At 38.2% G+C, this 21,635-nt stretch overlaps 1 protein-coding gene across 1 annotated transcript; it reads left to right on the plus strand.

Annotated features, from left to right (window-relative positions):
• Positions 1 to 378: 378 nt before the first annotated feature.
• Positions 379 to 12,815, plus strand: LOC125262630 (SLAM family member 5-like). The gene is made up of 6 exons (XM_048181457.1): positions 379 to 493; positions 1,603 to 1,752; positions 10,691 to 10,870; positions 10,973 to 11,269; positions 11,351 to 11,484; positions 12,762 to 12,815. The coding sequence occupies exons 1-6, from the start codon at positions 445 to 447 to the stop codon at positions 12,813 to 12,815; spliced, it is 864 nt and encodes a 287-aa protein (XP_048037414.1). The 5' UTR covers positions 379 to 444.
• The last annotated feature ends 8,820 nt before the right edge of the window (positions 12,816 to 21,635 follow it).

Genomic DNA, 21,635 nt, shown 5'->3' on the forward strand with positions numbered 1-21,635 from the left:
CTTGTCATCTACAAACGAACACAGTCACGTCTGATCTGAATACACACTCTCTTTTCAAGATGTTTGTCCAGCTCAAACCACAAGAAACACTACCACAGCAGGTTTCAGTATGACTGAACGACGGTAAAACTAGCACAGAGAGATCAGACACTATTTTAACTTTGTAGTTTTTTTTTCAAACACAAAACTGAGAACTGAATAAATATGCATAATTGTAAAATCACAATGGCTTATTTACATATGTGACTTGAAGGAAGCCAAAAGTAATCAGATTACATTACTTTCATATTATAGTGCTAGGATTATGTTATGGGATACTTTTTTTATTAAGTATTTGTAAGTGTGCAAATGCAGCGAGTGAACAGGAAGGTCAAACTCTTGTGGGAGGATTCACACCAGCTCGTGTTTTCAGCGGATAGTTTTATAAGAGCAGATGCTGAATGAATGAAGAAAATGCTTTGCATGTTTGTTTTGTTCTGTTTGTACTGGACTGGTAAGTTAAAATATTTTATTTTTTGATTTTAGAGCAATACAGTGACTGCACACGTTCAAAATGTACTATATGAATTTAGGTACTTATACGTACACTTTAGATACTAATATATACGTTAAAAGTACTAAATTGAACCTTTAAGGCTAAATAAGGTACCCAAGTGCACCTTTTATAAGGGTACTGTTCCCTTTTGTATCTTATTTTCTAATGAATCATGAATATTGTAAAATTCAGTAACTTTTAAATTCAGTCTCTCCTCAGATTTTTTAATTGAAATTTCCAGGTCTGGAAATGAATGGAAATCTCTACAGTGGCTGTAAACGTCTCTGTTTTTGCTCTGCATTGAGGCTCAGAAAGTCAAAACCATTAAGTTGTTTTAAAATATCAGGCCATTTTTATATTCTTAAAATTACATATGCTTCTGCAGTAATCATAGACATCTATAAAAGTTATGGAAATGTATTAGTCAAAATGTGCATAAACCCAGTCTGATTCAGTCTTCAGTATGTCTTTTTTTATTTATTGAAAATATCCAACACAATAAGACCTGTACTTTAAATTACCAAGTATTTGTATGTCATTTTAATCTCTACAGCAGATAACTTTAAAACAAAAAAATTCTTTACACATAAGAAATATTTACATGCAATTAAATAGCGCTGGGACGATGTTGTCTCTGTTTGATTCTAACAGTCTGTCTGTAATGGTAGTAGTTTATAAAGACAGTTGACATTTTACACATTTATCTCCTTTATCTGCAAGAGCTGCTTATGTCAGAGAGAAATTTTCCAGTAGTCAGTCAAAAAGGAAATTTAATATTAACATTATTGATGTTTAATTACAATTGTAAATCCACGGTGGACAAAATGAACCAGACTTTTAATTACAGAATCACAGGTTAGAATTATAAACCTTGATATGTTGATTTGTGTTTAAAATGAAGTGATGCAATCAGCTCTAAGTGTTCATCTGTTCGTACATCTCACCTGTCATTTAGTTTGTGTTTCTGCTGCTATTCTGGATATTCTCATCTTCACATGTAAACACAATCTACAGCTGATTTCAGGCTTTGTAAACCATCAGATTAATCTGTAAAATCTGTTCTTCAGGTGTGTTTGCTGCTGAAACAACTGAAATACAGTCAGTGTCAGTGATGGAGGGAGATTCTGTCACTTTACACATTGATGCTGCTGAAATACAGAAAGAAGAAAATATACTGTGGAAATATGGAGCTGAAAAGCATATTATAGCTGAAATCAGTAGAAATTATGGATTGTTCATCACATCTGATGGTCCTGATGGGAGATTCAGAGGCAGACTGAAGCTGGACAATCAAACTGGATCTCTGACCATCACAAACATCACAACTGAACATGCTGGAGTTTATCAACTAGAGATAAGAGGAGTGGATCTGACATCAAAACATTCAGTGTTTCTGTCTATGGTGAGTAGAGATCATAAAGTAATTTTAAAGTAATTTAAGATTTTGGTACATATACAGCAAATACTCACAAACTGTCCACTGGACCAAATTAATGCTGGATCATTTTCTTTCAAATGACCATGAATCAACAGCAGAACGCTGCTAATATTACAGTAATTAACTGCTCTTGTTTTAATAATAATAATAATTATAGACTTTATTTTCTATAGCGCCTTTAAAAAAGTAGCATCTCAAAGTGCTTCACAAAAAGATTAAACAAAACATACAATTATACAAGCAATTCTTTAACATAAGTGAGATATAAAAACAAAAAACCAAATAAGAACATACTATCAAAAACAAGTAAATGAGAAAATTAACAACTACAAATGAATTAAGTAAAAGCTACTCTAAAGAAATAAGCTTTAAGGGAAAATGTAAAAACACTAAGGGATTCTGCTTGCCTAATCTGAGCGGGCAAAGAATTCAAAAGTCTTGGAGCGACTGAAGAAAACGCCCTATAGATTTTAAACAGGAATGTGGAACGAAAAAAGATCACGCGCAGGTGTATGGGGCTAAAAGCTCAGAGAGATAATGAGGAGCCGAACCATGCAAAGCTTTATAAGTCATTTTAAAATCAACACGAAGTCTGACAGGGAGCCAATATAAAGACTCCAAGACTGGAGTGATGTGATCCCTTATCTTGTTTCCAGACAGGATTTGAACGGCTGACTTTTTTGAACCAGCTGTAATTTATTTAGGGTAGCTCTTGTGACCCCAACAAGCAAAGCATTACAATAATCTATGCGAGAAAACACAAAAATGTTGATTCACTTTTTAGCCACCAGGAGTGACAGCATAGGACACAATTTGTCAATATTCCTAAGATGAAAAAATTATGTCTTGAACATGGGGAACAAATGATAAATGTGCATCAAATATAACCCCTAAATTTTTAAATTTTGTTTGAAATTCCAGTGTAGAGCCATCCAGACTTAAAGTTAAAGACCCAGCCTTACGTAGCTGGTGGGGTGAACCAATGAGCATTACCTCTGTCTTGTCACTGTTAAGACACAGAAAATTTCCAGACATCCATTTTTTAATCTCAGAAATACATTAAGAAAGAAAAGACACAGCCACATTAACATCAGATTTTGAATGTATATAAACCTAATTGTCATCTGCATAAAAGTGAAAGTTGAGACCAAGTGATCTTAAAAGTTGACCCAATGGATAAATATAAATGCTAAAAAGTTAAGGGGCCAAAATTGGTACTTGAGGAACAGCAGACTGAACAACAGAATTGCTTTCGATCTGAGAGATAAGAATCAAACCAGCTTAGACCAGAAACACGAAAGACAGACTCTAACAGAGTAAGTCAAATTGAAGGATCAACAGTGTCAAATGAGTGTCGCACTGAGATAAAAAAATAAAAAATAAAAAAAAGATAGAAAGACAGACAGAATCAGAAGCTATTAACAAATCATTAGTGACCTTATCTAAAGCTGTTTCAGTGCTGTGGAGTTTATGAAATCCTGATTGAAGGGCTCAGAAAGATTGGAAATGGGATGGAAATTATTAAGATTACAGATTAGCTGTAGATTTTTTTTTTTTTTTTTTTGGTACGGGGGTCACAGCAGCAATTTTAAATGCAACTGGCACTGCACCAGTACACATAATCATTTATGATGCTTAATACAGTAGGACATAAAGTAGCAAAGCATGACTAATGACCGGCCTACAAAAATAGCTTATAAATCTTGCGCTATGCTATTTTATCATCAAATATTGGATTCATTGTTTTTGTTACCTTGTTTTCTTTAAATTAGGACAGGTTTTGTATTTATTTTTGAAACTGATTGATCGTAGGCCTCATTGATCTGAGCTTATATTCATCAAAAATGACTGTAGAGTAGAAATTCAGAGAAACAATTAGTGTTCAGGAGTGTGTTCATTGTGTTTATGTACATATATATACATGTGGGCTTGCAAAATAAAGACCCCGAACATGTGCATGTGTGTATACATGCATACTCGTGCATCCGTGCACACACACACATACACACACGTTCATGTACACAAACAAACTATTTTGAGTATTACAGGCTTTCTTTTACACAGAGATGAACTTTATCCTCAAATCAGTGAGGCTCAGATCAGTGAGGCCTAACGAGTGAGTTATAAGTCCTTGTTTTTTGTCGGCTGGGCATTTTTGACAGGGAACACCACAAGTACAGCAGAAGGGCAAGAGGAGGCCAAAATTGCTGCAGCTGCCCCAGAGGTGACACTTGATCGCACATCACGCTCGATATTTGTTGGAAGATGTGTTTACAAACTCTAAAGTGTTGCTAATACAAATTAAAAGGAGAAATCTGTCTGCTTTACCAAGTCTGGTGGTCCCAGAGGTAACAGAGCCATACTCTCTCACTGCAACAGCCATGGAGGCCGTCCTAGAGCTGCCTGCTTTCACTGTCAAAAGTCACCATGAAGGCCATTCCTGAGCCACCCACTTTCCCTGTCACAGCACGGAGGCCATTCCTGTCAGCCCTGCTAAGGTCAAGAGGACTTTCTTCACCTTTTTTATGGCCATCCTGCATGCCTGGACCACGCACACCTCCCTGCTGATTTCCTCTGACCCCAGACCAGCCAGCCAGCCCCGACCCCCAGCCCGGAAGCAGTTTGAAACAGTCCATGTCGTGGCTTTTGCCATCTCTGTGAAAAATCACTTTTGAAAAAAATCATTGTTTGCAAACCATGATCAACCAAGGCATGGCTAATACATTCCTTACATGTCACTATTATTTATTATATTTGACCATTTTGTTCTGTGACTAATCTGTTATTAATAAGTGAACAGGAAACCTCTGTGAAGGGGCCTTACCAGATATTTTATAGTGACAAAACAGGAAACTCAGTTTACCACATGTTAGCACATTCAATTCCTACACAGGCCTCTGCATACACTCAGATACATGCTTCTGCATCAGAAATAACTGTAGAATAAAATAACTATATTTATTGACTATTTACCTACATCTAACTATAACTATATTATTTAACTATATCTACATTGATTATATCTCTCTGCTGGCTCCCTTCACTCCTGCTTCCCTGAGCCACCCGCTCCACGATGGCCATTCCAGAGTTATCCATGCTCCCTACTCCAGGCACTACCATTGCCATCTGCTGGGGTTCCTGTGCCGTTGGAGTCTCCTTTGTTTATCCCTCCAGCACCAACTTTTAAATATGATCATTTTATTGTTATTGTTTCTTTCCCTGCTGTGTCATACACCATTTCTCATCATGTTTTTTTTTTTTTTTTTTTTTTTTTTTTTTTTAGCATAGATAAAAGTGTCTTAAAAAGCTGTTGATAGGCAGGACAGGAAGACACTCTTCACCTACAAACACACTTGCTCTCAGTGCCCATTCTCTCATGCACAAAATGTTTGTCCACCTAAAAGATCAAACAGCATTTCAGAAGAAAAATGACCGCAGAAGGTTTCAGTTTGACTCAGAAACCAAACTTAAAAAACTGGTCCTGTGAGAGGCTACACAGTTTTTAGTTTGGTTTTTCAATACACTAAAATTAAGAACTATATACACAATTTTAAAATCACTAGATTTACACACTATTTTATCATAAAATATAGTTTATACATTTACATAATATTTGTCTAGCCATTTAACACTGACTGGGTATTGGGTTTTAAAAATATGTTAAATTATAAAAATAAAGAATATGGTTATTCATTGAGAACAGTTAAAGTCTTAATAACAGCCAGATGAACTATAATATTTTATCATATGCAAATACAGCGAGTGAAACTAGGAGGGTCAAACTCTGTTGTGGGAGGATTCACATATAGACTGAGTGTTTTCAGCTGATAGTTTATTAGATCAGACACTGAACTACTGAAGAAAGAATGTTTTTTTTGTTCTGTTTTTGCTGGCGGAGTCTGACAGGTAAGATATAAACATTTTTTGGTTTAATTTCTTTCTGGAGTAATAAAGTTGCTGCAGCAGTTCAGGTTTTATCTGCCGTTGTGTATACGAAATAAAATCATTATTGTGAGATTTACTTGCTTTGAATTCAGATGTCTGTTTGTGTTTTGATAAAATTTTGAATGTCATGGAAAACAATGGACATCAATAAATCTTAATTTCAAGGATTACAAATGTGATATATATATGTGTGTGTGTGTGTGTGTGTGTGTGTGTGTGTGTGTGTGTGTGTGTGTGCGCAGTATTCATAAACATTTACAAAAGTATTGGTGTGCATTAAGGGATTCAGATGCAGCAGTAAGCATGTTTTATAATATTATATCATTTATGAAAAATTTGAATTAATGAAAAACGTCTCAGGTTACGTATATGTAACCATGGTTCCCTGAGAACAGGGAACGAGACTCTGCGCTGACTGCGCTAGGGGAACGTCCTCCGTGACCCGTGCTCGAAATGCCAAAAATCACCACACTCCAATCCTATTGGCCGGCGACAGCCTATCACGTCAAACGGCGCGAACCGTGACGTATAAAGGGAGCGCCTAGGGAAACAGCCGACATCTTCTTGTCTTTGAGCGACTGTAGCAGGCATCCCGCAGCATGGCATGAAAGCGCAGAGTCTCGTTCCCTGTTCTCAGGGAACCATGGTTACATACGTAACCTGAGACGTTCCCTTTCGAAAGGGAACTCTACTCTGCGCTGACTGCGCTATGGGGAACGATATACCCACGCCGCCATGCTAGAGGAGAATGCCAGTCCAAATGTCTGGACACACATCCGGCAGTTCCAGGGAAAAACCGGGGCAGAACTCCAAGGCTGTCAGTGACAGCATTCCCTACGGCCAACAGCCCAAGCTAAGCCTAAAAGAGGCCATCCGAAAAAAGCCTACCAAGGCTGCTCGAGCATCTGGAACCAACACCCCGAGAGGGGGTGGTCCCTTTAAGGGAATGTGGCCAAGGAACCAAAAGGAACCTCGGCCAGTCACTCGGGGGGAAAATCCATCCCGCTGCCACCAAGGAGGCCTAGCCAGATCCAGGGAAGCTAAATCTGGCCTAGCCAACCTTGTCTAATATACAGAATCTCCAAGTGCAAACTCCAAAGAGGAGAGCAGGAAAGAGCGACTGCGAAAGGCAGTAAGCAACTCAAACCCACACGCAGAGACGGGCATCCTGGAGAGCAGAACTCAGCTAAACACTATGGACCCTCGTATGAGGGGAGTACAACCACTCATCCAAGGATCTACTCAGCCGTTAACAAGGTGCTGAGGAGGCTGTGCGCTAAAGACCCCTGACCCAGGGGAGCACAAACCAGCCTGGGGGCTGGTCTAACGGGAGACTTCATAGAAGTCTACAACCAAACCAGCTTAGGGAGCTAAGGACAATTACGCAGTTAACCCCGAAGGGAAGTACAAAGCTCAACCTAACAGACAGACCGTAAAGCAGGCACATAGTCATGGAGGCCGGGAAAAAGGGCCTGCAACATAACCAGAGTTCACCAGAGAAACTGAATGCAGACGGCGGTAGCCCAGGATGGCCTGTAGGGCCACACCCTATTGCATATCAAGGTGGAGCAAACACCAAGACATAACAGCTGCAAGTGCCCACGAGACAGCCCGTCCAACACAAACCAACGAGCAGTGCACTCAGTGAAGTACCTTTCTACTCTTTAAGCAAGAGGAGTACAACATACGCCATCATGTGCTAAGGAAAGGCCCCGTGGGCCTATAATCCCAGCAGGAACATGGCATCAGCTCGTGGCAGTGTTATCAGGGTTCAGGCTAAACAGACCGACTACACAGGAGGTCATAGTCAACCCGAGACCCGGCCAGCCGGCGAAACCATCCCTTTTGCTGTCGAAGGTCAGCACGCTCCACAGGAGGCCTTTACGGCCTACCCGTCACACGCGACATCAGCCAGCGGCCACTAAAGTTCTAGGAGCAAAAATAGAACCCGTTAATTAGACAGGGAAAATATTTTAGCTCGACTAGAGCTAAAGGGAATAAACGCACAAAATACTCAGTAAAAACATCTTTTACAATGTAAATCATGCTAAACAGCGTGATCGTAATCAGCATCATAGACCAACAGCGCTGTATCCAAACAAGCTGCATACAGAGAGGCTAAAAACAAATAGCCAACAATCAAACAGCAATGAACCCCAGATGCTGTGGTGCAAATGACCGGGAGAGGTCGGGTAAACAAAATTCCCTACACTCATCCTGAGTGTGCGATCCAACAGGTGATGCACTCAGTGAAACACAAACCCTAACCGGGGAGTACAACAACAACACCGTATTCATATATAGAGGCCAGATAAAGCCTGCTATCATAAAAACAGGTGTAACCTGTGGCAGCACAAACACGCTCACATAACACGCCTGCATAAACATATGAAGGGGAAATATGGGCAAAAAACGGCCAGCAACTTCCTCAGAAGGAGGCCAGAACTAGGAACTATACAACCGCAGGGGGATAGTCATAACAGGGAGATGTAAACAAACACACACCTAACCTAGTTCTAGCCTAGCCGCTAGCTAAGGACTGTATGTAGACCAAGCTACACTTGGGCTACAAATTCCCAAACACACGGAGAAAGCAGCGTGAGCGACAGCATTAGGTGGCCGAAAAACCGGCCAACACATAACTGACAATAGCGAAAGCTAGTTCTAGCTATACACAGTATCAGCCGAGAAACTACACCAACGCTAAACAACAAAGTGGCCATAAAGAGCCTGCCTGTAACAGTCAGCCTAACATACAGTTATTTGCCCAAATAACCCCTTAAAAACATGAACAGATGACAACTATATGCACGGGAAGCTATACAGGAAAAGCAAGGTCTATATTGAGAATGAAAAATGGACCTGGCTTACCTCCTGCGGCTCGTAGAACGCAGATTCCTCCCCGATTCGTCACACGGAGGGGAAAATCCAAAGTCCCATAAGCCCAAAAGCACTTTCACTATCAAGCCAGACGGCGGGCCGTCAGGAATATATTCATCATAGGCCCGCAACATCAGCCCGACTGTAAAGCCCGCAGCATATAGATGTCACAAACGCTACCGGGAGGCGAAGGAAGAGCGAGGGCGAGAAAAAGCCCTCGCGAGAGAGGGGATCGATTACCGGCGCTGCTGGCGCCGCTCCTCGATCACCTCCCTCAGGTGTTGCTTCTTCCTTCTAGCGTCTCGCCGTCTCTGCGACTTACTCCGAGGAGGAGGAGGCGCACGAGCGGCGACACTTTCCCTCTGGGCCTGCCTCTGAGCCTCGGCTCGAGACAGCCCAGGATCTCCTGGCTGTCTGGGCCCAGAGCTGGATCTGAGCGGGATGCAAGATCTAGCGCATCTTCGCCTCCCTGATCAAGATCCGTAAGCAGATCAGGCTGGTACGGCAGAAGCACCGTCATAGTGTGCAACGCCGCACCAGCCTGACCTGCAGCGGCGTAAGCCCTGCCATTCAAACGTGACGTCACCTTCAACGCTTTGGATGGCAGGGCCCTCGCCGGAGTTGCCGGGCCATGGGTAGAGAGAAAACGATCGTCTAACCTGCTGCGAGCGGGTTCCCTCCTCACGCGCTCCCAGGGCAGCTGCAGTCTGCTCGAGGCGCATTCCATAACCTCCAGCAACTCCGAAAAACGCCGCGCAGGGAGGCCGAGCGGGAGCCGCGGGCTCGCCCGCTTCTCCCACCACGGCCATCTCCTGCTCTATGGGGCTTTGGACCAAGAGAGCACTCGCTCCTGGGTCCGAGGATGTTAAAGATAAAACATCGTCGTCATCCCCCAGAAGCGCGTCCTCGTCAGTCGCTTCAGCTTGAGAAAGACAGACACCCCTCTCAAATTCTTCAGCGAGTTCCACCTGCGAGCCCCATGATTTCAATCGCCGCTGAGCCTCAGCATGAGCGGGGCCGGAACCACCAGGCAGCGGTGGTGGCACTTCTCCCCTCGAGAAGAGGGCCAAACGAGAACGGAGCGTTTTCATAGGAAAACGCTTACAGTTAGCACAGGCAGCACCCTCGAGTACTGACCTTGCGTGCTCCTCACCCAGACAGAAAACGCACAAGTTGTGTGTGTCCTCCGGTGTCAGAAACCTGGGACAAGGATCAGCACACTTCCTGAAGGATTTAGCAGACATATTTTCTTTTGGCAGAGTGATAAAGGCACGAGCAAAGGCAGTCGCGAAAAGACAAAAGAATGTCGGCTGTTTCCCCAGGCGCTCCCTTTATACGTCACGGTTCGCGCCGTTTGACGTGATAGGCTGTCGCCGGCCAATAGGATTGGAGTGTGGTGATTTTTGGCATTTCGAGCACGGGTCATGGAGGACGTTCCCCTAGCGCAGTCAGCGCAGAGTAGAAGTTCCCTTTCGAAAGGGAACTAAAATTATTGAAAATATCCACCAGAATTAAACTTGTACTTTCAAAGCTGTAATTATTATTTGTTAAAATCAATTATTATTGGTCTACAGCAGATTACACATTAAAGATGAAAATATGACTTCCCATACATCTGTTTTTAATTTGCTATCTCATTTGATTTTGTATCTATGCTGATTTTATTAAGTTCACATTTAAAGTTACAATCAGGCTTTGTAAACCATCATTAACACTAATCTGTGACAAAATCTGTCCCTGTTCATGTTCTCCAGGTGTGTTTGGTGATTCAGTGTCAGTGATGGAGGGAGATTCTGTCACTTTATACACTGATCTTACTGAAATACATGAAGACAATGACATACTGTGGAAATATGGAGCTGAAACATCTCTGATAGCTGAAATCAGTAGAGCTGCGGGAATCTTCTCTACATATGATGGTACTGATGAGAGATTCAGAGACAGACTGAAGCTGGACGATCAAACTGGATCTCTGACCATCACAAACATCACAACTGAACATGCTGGAATTTATGAAGTAAAGATAAGTGGATCAAAACTGACAACAAGAATATTCAATGTTTCTGTCTATGGTGAGAGCAATTTTGCTCATTTTCCTATGAAAATGATTAGATTTATTAATTTATTCATAAAATGATTAGATTTATATTTGTCTTATTCTCTATGTTTTTCAGCTCGTCTGCCTGTTCCTGTCATCAGCAGTAACTCTTCACAATGTTCTTCATCATCATCATCATCATCAATTTGTTCATTGGTGTGTTCAGCTGTGAATGTGAGTCATGTGACTCTCTCCTGGTACAAAGGAAACAGTTTATTGTCCAGCATCAGTGTGTCTGATCTCAGCATCAGTCTCTCTCTACCTCTGGAGGTGGAATATCAGGATAAAAACACCTACAGCTGTGTGCTGAACAATCCCATCAGCAACCAGACTCAACATCTGGACATCACTCACCTCTGTCACACATGTGCAGGTACGGCAGAGTTGATAATAATGTTTATTATGTATTTTATTTATTTACTTATATTTAGCTGATCTCTGTCTTCTGTTGTAGATCAGACTGATTCAATCACTTCCTCTCCTCCAGTCTCGGTCTCTCTGATAGTGTTGATCTCTGCTGGATCTCTGTTGATTATAACTCTGTTCGGGATCTTCTGGATCTGCAGGAAATGTAGAAAAACAGACCAAGTAGGCAAGTGTTACTTACTGCTTTTAACGTGTTTTACCAAAAATAAATAATAATGATAATTATTATTAGGCCTATAGTACACATTATAAATCTACTGTAAATACATGATTCAGTTGAAAGGTAATATTATAATATAATTCATGTAGGTAATGCCATTTAGTTCCTCAATGTGTGTGGTTGTTGGTTTTTGGTCTTTTCTCGTCTCACACAAAAACTGATTCAGTATTTTCTGTTTTACTCTGCTAGTAGTAAGAAAAAAAGTAATAATGCCATATTATATTTGTTAATGCCATTTTTTTAAAACTACAGTATCAAATATATTTAACTGTGTGAAGTAACACTTTAACTTTGACAGCGCTAATAATAATGCAGATCTATTGAGTTTTGTGGTTTAATCTCTTCCTGTTGTTCAAACAGTTCAGATTTGTGAAGATGAGAAAACTTCTGCAATGTTTCTTCATCCAGAGTTCTATGAAAGAAACACACATAAATCAGTAAGATCATTTATTACTAATTTATGTTGAGTTTTTTTTTTTTATCATTTCAGCAGTGATTCAGATGTAGATCAGTGTGCGATTGTGTTTTTGTCTGCATAATGATCATCGCATATAACTGAGTATCGGACATGCCATTTTACTGTAAACACTGTATTGTTTATGTATAAAAGAACTGAGTAAAATTCATCAAGTCGAGTTTCTATCTTGTGGCTTTGAGAATCCAAAGGTAAATAAAAGTCAGATCATGTTACTTTCACATTGTGCTGGATTACAATATATATTGCATTTTTAGCAAGTAACAAGTCATTACACTACCATTCAAATATATAATATTACAAAAGTTTCTATTTAAGGTAAATGCTGTTCATTTGAACTTTCTACTCATCAAAGAACCATAAAAAATGTTTTCAACATTGATGATAATCAGAAATGTTTTTTGAGCATAAAATCATCATTTTAGAATGATTTCTGAAGGATCATGTGACACAAATGTGAGTAATAATGCTGCAAATTCAGCTTCAATCATGGGAATAAATTATATTTTACAATATATTCACTGAGAAAACAGGTATTTTAAATACTAAAAAAATCACAATATTATTGTTCTTGTGTCTTTAAGCAAGTAAATATGGCTTTGGTGAGCAGAAAAGGCTTCTTTTTAAAACATTAAAAAGTATATATATATTTTTACTATTATTACTATTTTAATATTTGATATGTTTTTCCATTTAAAATATTTGATATTTTAGATAATACATATCTCTTGTGTGTTTTCACAGAGAGCTGAAGAGTACAGTCATGTGGAGTATGTGTCTGTCAGCATGAGGAGATGATCCTGTGATCTTTTTATAGTAAACTCCTGCAGACCTGCAGTATTAATATTGAGATTGATATTAAGATCATCTCAAGATCTTGTTTTTTGTTATTTTTTAAAATATATTCAATGTATACATTTAGTCATTGTAAGAATAAATCAATGTATATTCCATGTTGTAATATTTGACATCATGCAGTTGTTTGATGATTATAAATTTCTTTAATTTTCATCAGTTTTGGTGAGTAAAAAATGGAGAAACGCTGCTAACAGATGTATTTTTTCACAGCACTGTTATCCAAAACTGAGTAACAACACATTTTGTGCATGGCTGTGATCTGTTCTGTGACAAATGGGATTGGTTCATGAAACAAATACTTCAAAATTCAATAAAAAGTGCTATCTTCTCAATCACAGTTCTTACTTTGTTTTTTGGGGGGTGAAGCTTGACCAAAGAGAAGCCAAGATGCTTTTTTGGGTAACAGCCACCAGGTGGCGCTTCGGTAGCGCGGCCGCCTTTTGGTGTGAAAATGCCAAATGGACAACAGCACAGATACACAGAAACGGACAGAATGGCAAGTCACCCAAAATATGTTAAACTCTTTAAACACAGAGTTGAGGTAGTTTCAGCCTACTTTATTATTTTTTATTTTATGCAACTTTACACATTTACTACTAGTTAGCCTACTATTACTCCACTAGGTCTGAAATATAGGCCTATATACGTTTTAATCCCCTGGATCACGCTACAAACATGATGATCTTATTGAACATGATGCATTGCTGTGACTGTTATCCCATAATTGCCACTTTTGGACACAATGGCTGTTTTTTTTTTTTCTTCTCCATAGTCTAGCTTTAACAGATATTAATATAAGACAACACTGCAAAAACAGTTTACTGTCAAGTTATATTCCTGTTATATATTTATTGTAATTTTTCTTATGCATGTCCCTAATTTCATATATTGGTATTAATTCAGTGTTTACACTTGAACTTCAAAGAATTTTCAACCCAAACTAACATGGTTTCTAGAGAGCAAAGGTTTTGTGAAAAAAAAGTGGTAGACTTAAAGTCTGTAAAAATAAAGTGTTACAAGAATTTTATGATCACTATAACACTACAACTGAACAGTTTCAAATGTAGAAACAGCAATCAATTTTCCTCTACATAATGGTATATATTAAAGGATTAGTTCACTTCGGAATTAAAATGTTCCTGATAATTTACTCACCCCCATGTCATCCAAGATGTCCATGTCTTTTTTTTTTTTCAGTTCAAAAGAAATGAAGGTTTTTGATGAAAACATTCCAGGATTTTTCTCCTTATAGTGGACTTCAATGGCCTCCAGACGGTTGAAGGTCAAAATTACAGTTTCAGTGCAGCTCCAAATTGCTTTAAATGATACCAGACGAGGAATAAGAGTCTTATCTAGAGAAAACATTGCTCATTTTCGAAAAAAAATACAACTGTATATGCTTTATAAACACAAATGATCACCTTGCACATGCTTACGCTTTCCGTATTCTTCAAAAAGCTTACGCTGTATGTCCTATGCCTTCCCTATTCAACTTACGGAAAGTTGAAAGAAGGACATGGACATCTTGGATGACTTCGGGGTGAGTAAATTATCAGGAAAATTTATTTGAAAGTCGACTAATCCTTTAAATATAACAGCATGGATTCAATACAAAATGTGCTGACTAGTGAGCGCCATCTAGTGTTCAAAATAAGACTTCTTCTGGAACAATTTTGCCAGCGTGCTCTCAGATAATCACAAACAACACCAGAAAAAGGCAGTATTTTCTGTTTTACTAACTTAAAGCAACAGCGTGTTCATCGATCATGAAGCAGCTTCAGTTTGACAGTCACAGGAATGAGCTGAAATATTTGCATACTATCATGGTGATTTTGTATATTCATAAAGAGATATATTACTTCATAGATCTGTCTTGAGATAGTAACACTGAATGCATGTAAGAGCAGCTGTACACCCTTTAAAATGTTTTAACCATGATACATATTAATTTAAAAAACAAAATAATAACTTTCAGATTATACTTGTGAATGTCAGTGTTAAATATAATTGTGTTTCTGTCTCTGTGTCAAATGCAGTTTCTTATGTTTCTGTAGATTAAAGTTCAAAGAGGCAGGAAAAAACTCGTCATCTACAAACGAACACAGTCACGTCTGATCTGAATACACACTCTCTTTTCAAGATGTTTGTCCAGCTCAAACCACAAGAAACACTACCACAGCAGGTTTCAGTATGACTGAACGACGGTAAAACTAGCACAGAGAGATCAGACACTATTTTAACTTTGTAGTTTTTTTTTCAAACACAAAACTGAGAACTGAATAAATATGCATAATTGTAAAATCACAATGGCTTATTTACATATGTGACTTGAAGGAAGCCAAAAGTAATCAGATTACATTACTTTCATATTATAGTGCTAGGATTACATTATGGGATACTTTTTTATTAAGTATTTGTAAGTGTGCAAATGCAGCGAGTGAACAGGAAGGTCAAACTCTTGTGGGAGGATTCACACCAGCTCGTGTTTTCAGCGGATAGTTTTATAAGAGCAGATGCTGAACGAATGAAGAAAATGCTTTGCATGTTTGTTTTGTTCTGTTTGTACTGGACTGGTAAGTTAAAATATTTTATTTTTTGATTTTAGAGCAATACAGTGACTGCACACGTTCAAAATGTACTATATGAATTTAGGTACTTATACGTACACTTTAGATACTAATATATACGTTAAAAGTACTAAATTGAACCTTTAAGGCTAAATAAGGTACCCAAGTGCACCTTTTATAAGGGTACTGTTCCCTTTTGTATCTTATTTTCTAATGAATCATGAATATTGTAAAATTCAGTAACTTTAAATTCAGTCTCTCCTCAGATTTTTTAATTGAAATTTCCAGGTCTGGAAATGAATGGAAATCTCTACAGTGGCTGTAAACGTCTCTGTTTTTGCTCTGCATTGAGGCTCAGAAAGTCAAAACCATTAAGTTGTTTTAAAATATCAGGCCATTTTTATATTCTTAAAATTACATATGCTTCTGCAGTAATCATAGACATCTATAAAAGTTATGGAAATGTATTAGTCAAAATGTGCATAAACCCAGTCTGATTCAGTCTTCAGTATGTCTTTTTTTATTTATTGAAAATATCCAACACAATAAGACCTGTACTTTAAATTACCAAGTATTTGTATGTCATTTTAATCTCTACAGCAGATAACTTTAAAACAAAAATTCTTTACACATAAGAAATATTTACATGCAATTAAATAGTGCTGGGACGATGTTGTCTCTGTTTGATTCTAACAGTCTCTCTGTAACGGTAGTAGTTTATAAAGACAGTTGACATTTTACACATTTATCTCCTTTATCTGCAAGAGCTGCTTATGTTAGAGAGAAACTTTCCAGTAGTCAGTCAAAAAGGAAATTTAATATTAACATTATTGATGTTTAATTACAATTGTAAATCCACGGTGGACAAAATGAACCAGACTTTTAATTACAGAATCACAGGTTAGAATTATAACCCTTGATATGTTGATTTGTGTTTAAAATGAAGTGATGCAATCAGCTCTAAGTGTTCATCTGTTTGTACATCTCACCTGTCATTTAGTTTGTGTTTCTGCTGCTATTCTGGATATTCTCATCTTCACATGTAAACACAATCTACAGCTGATTTCAGGCTTTGTAAACCATCAGATTAATCTGTAAAATCTGTTCTTCAGGTGTGTTTGCTGCTGAAACAAATGAAACACAGTCAGTGTCAGTGATGGAGGGAGATTCTGTCACTTTACACATTGATGCTGCTGAAATACAGAAAGAAGAAAATATGCTGTGGAAATATGGAGCTGAAAAGCATATTATAGCTGAAATCAGTAGAATTATGGATTGTTCATCACATCTGATGGTCCTGATGGGAGATTCAGAGGCAGACTGAAGCTGGACAATCAAACTGGATCTCTGACCATCACAAACATCACAACTGAACATGCTGGAGTTTATCAACTAGAGATAAGAGGAGTGGATCTGACATCAAAAACATTCAGTGTTTCTGTCTATGGTGAGTAGAGATCATAAAGTAATTTTAAAGTAATTTAAGATTTTGGTACATATACAGCAAATACTCACAAACTGTCCACTGGACCAAATAATGCTGGATCATTTTCTTTCAAATGACCATTAATCAACAGCAGAACGCTGCTAATATTACAGTAATTAACTGCTCTTGTTTTAATAATAATAATAATAATTATAAACTTTATTTTCTATAGCGCCTTTAAAAAAGTAGCATCTCAAAGTGCTTCACAAAAAGATTAAACAAAACATACAATTATACAAGCAATTCTTTAACATAAGTGAGATATAAAAACAAAAAACCAAATAAGAACATACTATCAAAAACAAGTAAATGAGAAAATTAACAACTACAAATGAATTAAGTAAAAGCTACTCTAAAGAAATAAGCTTTAAGGGAAAATGTAAAAACACTAAGGGATTCTGCTTGCCTAATCTGAGCGGGCAAAGAATTCAAAAGTCTTGGAGCGACTGAAGAAAACGCCCTATAGATTTTAAACAGGAATGTGGAACGAAAAAAGATCACGCGCAGGTGTATGGGGCTAAAAACTCAGAGAGATAATGAGGAGCCGAACCATGCAAAGCTTTATAAGTCATTTTAAAATCAACACGAAGTCTGACAGGGAGCCAATATAAAGACTTCAAGACTGGAGTGATGTGATCCCTTATCTTGTTTCCAGACAGGATTTGAACGGCTGACTTTTGAACCAGCTGTAATTTATTTAGGGTAGCTTTGTGACCCCAACAAGCAAAGCATTACAATAATCAATGCGAGAAAACACAAAAATGTTGATTCACTTTTTAGCCACCAGGAGTGACAGCATAGGACACAATTTGTCAATATTCCTAAAATGAAAAATGATGTCTTGAACATGGGGAACAAATGATAAATGTGCATCAATATCACCCCTAAATTTTTAAATTTGTTTGAAATTCCAGTGTAGAGCCATCCAGACTTAAAGTTAAAGACCCAGCCTTACATAGCTTGTGGGTGAACCAATGAGCATTACCTCCGTCTTGTCACTGTTAAGACACAGAAAATTTCCAGACATCCATTTTTTAATCTCAGAAATACATTAAGAAAGAAAAGACACAGCCACATTAACATCAGATTTTGAATGTATATAAACCTAATTGTCATCTGCATAAAAGTGAAAGTTGAGACCAAGTGATCTTACAAGTTGACCCAATGGATAAATATAAATGCTAAAAAGTTAAGGGACCAAAATTGGTACTTGAGGAACAGCAGATTGAACAACACGTAACGAACTGCTTTCGATCTGCGAGATAAGAATCAAACCAGCTTAGACCAGAAACACGAAAGACAGACTCTAACAAGTAAGTCAAATTGAAGGATCAACAGTGTCAAATGAGTGTCACTGAGATAAAAAAAATAAAAAATAAAAAAAAGATAGAAAGACAGACAGAATCAGAAGCTATTAACAAATCATTAGTGACCTTATCTAAAGCTGTTTCAGTGCTGTGAAATTATGAAATCCTGATTGAAGGGCTCAGAAAGATTGGAAATGGGATGGAAATTATTAAGATTATAGATTAGCTGTAGATTTTTTTTTTTTTTTTTTTTTTTGGTACGGGGGTCACAGCAGCAATTTTAAATGCTACTGGCACTGCACCAGTACACAGAGAATCATTGACGATGCTTAATACAGTAGGACATAAAGCAGCAAAGCATGACTGAAACAGCCTGTTTAGTAGTACATGATCATCTATGGAAGTGGAAGCTTTCCTTTTTGAAACCTCATTACAAAGAGAATTCAAATCCATTGTGGGAAGTTTGAGAGAAGGTTGCCAGAAAATTCAGAAACGGATAAAGGAAAAACAGGTGAAGGAAGAGTAGAGATAATACATTTACAAGTGTGATCAATCAAGAAACTTATTACAGAGGTGAGTTGAGGCACAACCAATCGAAGAACTGTTACATTTGAGTAGTTTGTTGATAGAATGAAACAGTTGTCTTCCAGTAACAATTGGTTATCCTGATTGATGTCAACAATCTGTGCAAAATAAGGCGCTGCAATTTTAGACTTATATTCAAGTAAGTGGTCTTTCCAGGCCTGGTGAAGAACAGTCAAGCCAGATGTACGCCACATAGACTCCAGTGTATGACATGATGTCTTCATTGCACGCAGATTATCATTATACCAGAGGAACGTCCAAAGGAAACAGATCGTGATTTCAAAGGGGCAAATAAATCCAGGCCAGACGAGAGAACAGAATTAAACATGAAGACTTTGTCTTCCAGTGCATCAAATGGAGAAAAACAACTTAAAGAAAAATCAATGAATTCAGCAAAATCAGAGGTCAACTGAGCTCCATTTGTGATAGTTAATAATGCGAGAAGATGTGTTCATGCCAGGCAGCTCCATATTAAAAAAGACAGCAAGATGATCAGACAGCCCTAAGTCTGAGGTGGACAACTGGGACACAAATGAACCATTTAGGATCAACAAGTCATGAGTGTGGCCTTTAGTATGAGTAGGACAGTCCACCAGCTGGTTCAAATCGAAGCTCTCCAATAAAGACAAAACGTCTTTTGTTATTGTAGAATCTTTTATGTCCATGTGGATGTTGTGGATGAGGAAGTCCCCCAAAATAAGAGTTCTCTCAAATTTGAGGCACAACAAGGACAACATATCTGAGACCATCAGACTCTTTGTGCTAGGTTTCTGTTAAAAATGCAAGGTCCAATTTTTCTTCTGTAATGATGTCAGATAACATCACAGTCTTATTACTGACAAAGAGCGTGTTGAAAAGTGTGATTTCAACATACGAGGAGCAGCTGATGAAACCGGAGGAACCCCCACTTGCTTTAGAGCCGATAGGTTGTTAAAATGAATCTGTGAAGAGAACGGGGCACCAAAAGAAACTTACCAATTCTGGTGCCAATTGAGCTGCACGGCATTGAACTGTGAGCACAGGTCTAGAGGACGTCATGCACTAATGCCACCGTCATGAAGTTTGTTTCTGATGGTTTGGTCAGAAACATGTACACCAGTATCCTGTTGGAGGTCATTTTGTAGGGCTCTGGCAGTGCTGTTCATCCTCACACAAAGGAGCAGATACCAATACTGCTGCTGGGTTGTTGTCCTTCTACGTCCCCGTCTCCTGGTATCTCCTCCATGATGTTGAAACTGTGCTGGGAGACACAGCAAACCTCCTTGTGACAGCATATGGATGTGTCATCCTGGAGGAGCGGGACTGCCTGTGAAACCTGATTGTGTTGCAGTCATGCTACAGACAGTGACAAGAACCCTAACAAAACACAAAACTAAAGACAAATCAATCAGGAAGAATGAGAGATCAGTTGTCTAAGGCCTCAACCTGCAAAATCATTCCCTTTTTGTGGGTTTTCTTGCTGTTGCCTCTCCTATTGACACTTTCATTTGCACCAAAGCAGATGAAACTTATGTTAAACCGGTCAGAAAGGTAGCCAAGGCACGCATAGATAGTAAGACATGCGGTTCCATTATATACTGTAATTTTACAGCAACTCAGCGCATTAAACCATGCATTTTTTATTAATTCATCTGTATTCCTCTTATTCTCTTTTTTCCAGCTCGTCTGCCTGTTCCTGTCATCAGCAGTAACTCTTCACAATGTTCGTCATCATCATCATCAAATTGTTCATTGGTGTGTTCAGCTGTGAATGTGAGTCATGTGACTCTCTCCTGGTACAAAGGAAACAGTTTATTGTCCAGCATCAGTGTGTCTGATCTCAGCATCAGTCTCTCTCTACCTCTGGAGGTGGAATATCAGGATAAAAACACCTACAGCTGTGTGCTGAACAATTCATTCGCTAACCAAACAAGACATCTGGACTACATCACTCAACTCTGTCACACGTGTTCAACAGGTATGACAGAGCTGATATATGTGATTAGTTACTAAGCTGATCTCTGTCTTCTGTTGTAGATCAGACTGACACATTCACTTACATTAACGTTTATCATTACAGTAGAGTTGTTCTCTGCTGTTTCTGCTGGATCTCTGTTCATTATGGCTGGATTTGGGATCTTCTGCATCTACAGGAAACTCAGAAAAACTGAACAGCAAGGCAAGTGTTACAGACTGACTTTAACATGAATTTTTGTAGTTAACACCTCTATCTTCACCTTTTATTTATGAAAAGAACCAAAATCATTTGTGATGATTGTGTTTGGCCATTTCTGTAGATTTACTCATAAATAGTGTTGGGGGTAACACCAATGTCTTTGCTGCTTCTTCAATTGAAAGCTGCGCTGTCTTCTGTACTGATATGAGTTTACATTTCCTTCAGCCTCAGACTTATTCATTTCAATTTTGGTATGAAAGGGCTTTTACATTTGCTAAAAAAATAGAACTTTTTATTTTAAAAACAACAAAGCAAGTTCAGACCACACTTGAACACAAAAGTAACAATGCATTACTTTCCATATAGGTAACTCAATAATTTAATTAGTTATTTTTTTAGGGAGTAACGAATGCAATATTGTGATGCATTACTTTTAAATACTGCTCATTAATGTCCAGACCTGGGTAAATTACTTAAAAAAAAAAATGTAATTGTAGATGTATGGCTTTGTTTTTTTCACAGTTTTAAAGTAAATTTTTTTTTTGGCAAATATATATTTCATGTAAAATTTGAAAATGGTATTTTTCATGACAAATGTAAAATTTGAGAACTTATTTTAACAATAATAAACTGCCAAGTGTTGTCTTTAGAAAGAGACAA

The sequence above is a fragment of the Megalobrama amblycephala genome, linkage group LG2, assembly GCF_018812025.1.
Source record: "Megalobrama amblycephala isolate DHTTF-2021 linkage group LG2, ASM1881202v1, whole genome shotgun sequence".
Taxonomy (NCBI): domain Eukaryota; kingdom Metazoa; phylum Chordata; class Actinopteri; order Cypriniformes; family Xenocyprididae; genus Megalobrama; species Megalobrama amblycephala.

What these genes read in the sequence shown, in the direction of transcription:
- LOC125262630 (XM_048181457.1), top strand. Translation starts at nt 445, where the DNA reads ATGAAGAAAATGCTTTGCATGTTTGTTTTGTTCTGTTTGTACTGGACT. An exon ending in GTTCTGTTTGTACTGGACTG is followed by an intron (nt 494 to 1,602) that starts GTAAGTTAAAAT and finishes TCTGTTCTTCAG; the next exon opens with GTGTGTTTGCTGCTGAAACA. An exon ending in AATGTAGAAAAACAGACCAA is followed by an intron (nt 11,485 to 12,761) that starts GTAGGCAAGTGT and finishes GTGTTTTCACAG; the next exon opens with AGAGCTGAAGAGTACAGTCA.